General features: G+C 38.5%; 1 protein-coding gene across 1 annotated transcript; it reads left to right on the top strand.

Annotated features, from left to right (window-relative positions):
- Nucleotides 1-30: 30 nt before the first annotated feature.
- LOC104968098 (C-Jun-amino-terminal kinase-interacting protein 4-like) lies at nucleotides 31-2,289 on the top strand (the record flags this gene model as incomplete). Its single annotated transcript, XM_010797664.1, has 2 exons — nucleotides 31-1,237; nucleotides 2,147-2,289. Coding segments are annotated over exons 1-2 (418 nt in total), but the record flags the coding sequence as incomplete, so codon positions are not given.
- Between the last annotated feature and the right edge of the window lie 416 nt (nucleotides 2,290-2,705).

Genomic DNA, 2,705 nt, shown 5'->3' with positions numbered 1-2,705 from the left:
CCCCCCTTGACACAGAACTGCTCCTCCATTACAAATGGATCCAACTTTGATGTGTCTTTATCCATGACTTTCTCTCATCAGTTGTTATCAAACATCGCTCAGACATGACTCTCCTTGTGCCCCCGGGCTTTCCTGCCTCCCGCCTGCTGTGTGCCTTTTTTAATTTATGTTTTCCTACTCTGTCTGCTCATAGGGAGCTACAGATGGACTGACTCTCAGCAGCAGGCTGAATACATGTACATGATTTGTTTAAAGTCACCTGCAGATCAGGATGCATTTGAATTAGAAGGGATTTCTAACACATTAAGTCTCTTTCTTGAACTCGGCTTATTTTAGTTGACATCATTAATATATTGGTTGAAAATAACCAGCAGTAAGCCAATACCTCATGTGGTATTTTATTTGAATTTCAGCTCAATAGTCCCTCATAAACTGCTGGAGAAGCATCAGTGCTCAGTCTGTTATCATTAGAAATACATGTTTTTAAGGATACATTTTGTATAAAGCGATCAGATTTTCCCACTCACATGTTGATAAGAATTTGGAAAAAATATCAATTGAAGGTACATTTAGAACGGAAACAAATATGTGCAATTAATTTGCGAGTTATCAGGATTCAATATTTGACTCGATTCACAGCCCTGGTGTTGCGGCATTGTTTCGATATTTCTGCATTATATATTTGATGTGGAAACTATGATTCAACTTCCATTATGAAATCATTAATTCAGCATTTTCAGAAACTGCCACGTTCATTTGATTTGTTGATCTGTTTATTTTAAACTTCCATTTACACATGCTTATTATAAATGCTAAGTGTAAATCTATCTACTTTGACACTTAAGATACTCGTGACAAACAACTGAGTTAGTGCTAAAAAAACATTGATAATTTCACAGTCAGTAAAATGTGATGGGAAGAGTTTAATTATTCCAGAACTCCCAGCATGCATTGTACAGTAAATGTTGGTGTCACTTCCTTGGTTGTCTGGTTGGTTGGTGACCCCCCCCCTCCTTGCTTTGTCCCTGCTCTCCTGTCTGCTCTTGGCTTTCTGTAACTCTGCCACCTGCAGCTTCAGCAGACTGTTTAGCTCCTCCTCCAGTTCCCCCACCATGAAGAAGGTGGAGTGCCAGTCCATCATGAAGTACAACGCCCCGGGCTGCATGGTGAAGAGGAGCAGCACCTTCTCCCAGTTCCCCACGGAAAAGTCCAAGACATTCGACTTCCTCAATGAAGAGTGAGTCAAATAACTGAGTTATGTGTAGATCAGCTTCATTTGGAGTTAATCGAGCTGAACATGCTGAGGGAAATTCAGAAAAAGGTCCAATATGTCAAGCTTATATTAATACAAACCTCAAAAAGGTATAGAAAATCAATGATTATATTCCAATTAGTTGAGATTTCTAAGGCAGTGCAAGCAATATAGGTTTGATGTCCTTCATAACTCATTCCACATATATTTCTAACAATATTATTTTCACGTAAAAGCCTGCAATATGCACATGTATCTACAGCATCTAGTGCAGTGGTGTCAAACTCAAGGCCTGGGGGCCAAATCCGGCCCGCGACTTCATTTTATGTGGCCCCACAAGAGCTTGCAAAGAATATAATATGTTTATTATACTGTAACATGCTACTTTACAGAAGAACGTTGCCCATAAACGACATGTTCCACAATGCATCTCAAATTTGACTTTTTCTCAGAATTTGACTTTTTTTGTCAAAATATGCCTTTTTTCTTAGAATTAGTCTTTTTCTCATAAATAGATTTTTTTTTCAAAATGTCGCTTTTTTTTTAATTAATTTTTTTTAGAATGTGGCTTTTCTTTTCAAATCATATTGTGACATTCTCACTGAAGAGACTTGCAATTATTTGCCCTAGACTTCTGCTTTCAGACGTAGTTAATTCTGAAGTTATTACCCTATCCCATAATAATCCAATGCAGAGGCAATAATGTAATATAATACGTTATTTCATATATATTCAATATTTATATATGTCTTTTTTTATAGTCTTAAAGTTAGAACCGGCCCTTTGAGTGCAACCATAATGCTGGCCCGTTTTGAAATTGAGTTTGACACCCCTGATCTAGTAGCTAGATACATGACCGCTAATGACATTTCTCTATCTTTGCTCTTCTTGTAGAAAGGACCTGTGCAGCTCTCCATCCCGTAAAGAGCAGAAGAGAGCTCAGTACCGACAGGTCAAGGCCCACATGCAGAAGGAGGATGGACGAGTCACCGCACACGGCTGGAGCCTGCCCAGCAAATTCAAGGTAGGACATGACAGTTCGAACATGACTCACACAGGAGGATCTATGGCCTTTCTTCCTCATTGTATAATCATTGTTAATCTAGACCGTGATTTGGTTTGGTTCAGTTTTTACACTTTCTTTAAAAAATAAAAAATAATTGAAGTTGTCCACCAGATGGTGCTCCACCATCTAAGATTAGACATACAGTATGTGTAGGAATATTTGTTGTGTCCATTAAATGTACACTCTTGAATGTATGTGTCGTTTCTGTTTTCTGTCCCTATATGGGCTCTATGTTCATGCCAGTAAATGACGTCTGCCACACTGGGCTAACCTCAGGCGAAATAAAAAGTGTCCCTCCCCCATCCCCTTGAAATCAGGAAGTGACTTATAAATTCTGATACCAAGACGTTTTAGATATGACTGATAACGATTAAATAGACGATATGT

Source organism: Notothenia coriiceps, unplaced genomic scaffold (assembly GCF_000735185.1).
Source record: "Notothenia coriiceps isolate Sejong01 unplaced genomic scaffold, NC01 NC01_scaffold00002571, whole genome shotgun sequence".
NCBI classification, from domain to species: domain Eukaryota; kingdom Metazoa; phylum Chordata; class Actinopteri; order Perciformes; family Nototheniidae; genus Notothenia; species Notothenia coriiceps.
The sequence above is the reverse complement of the archived record's forward strand: the minus strand, read 5'-3'. Positions and strand labels throughout refer to the sequence as shown.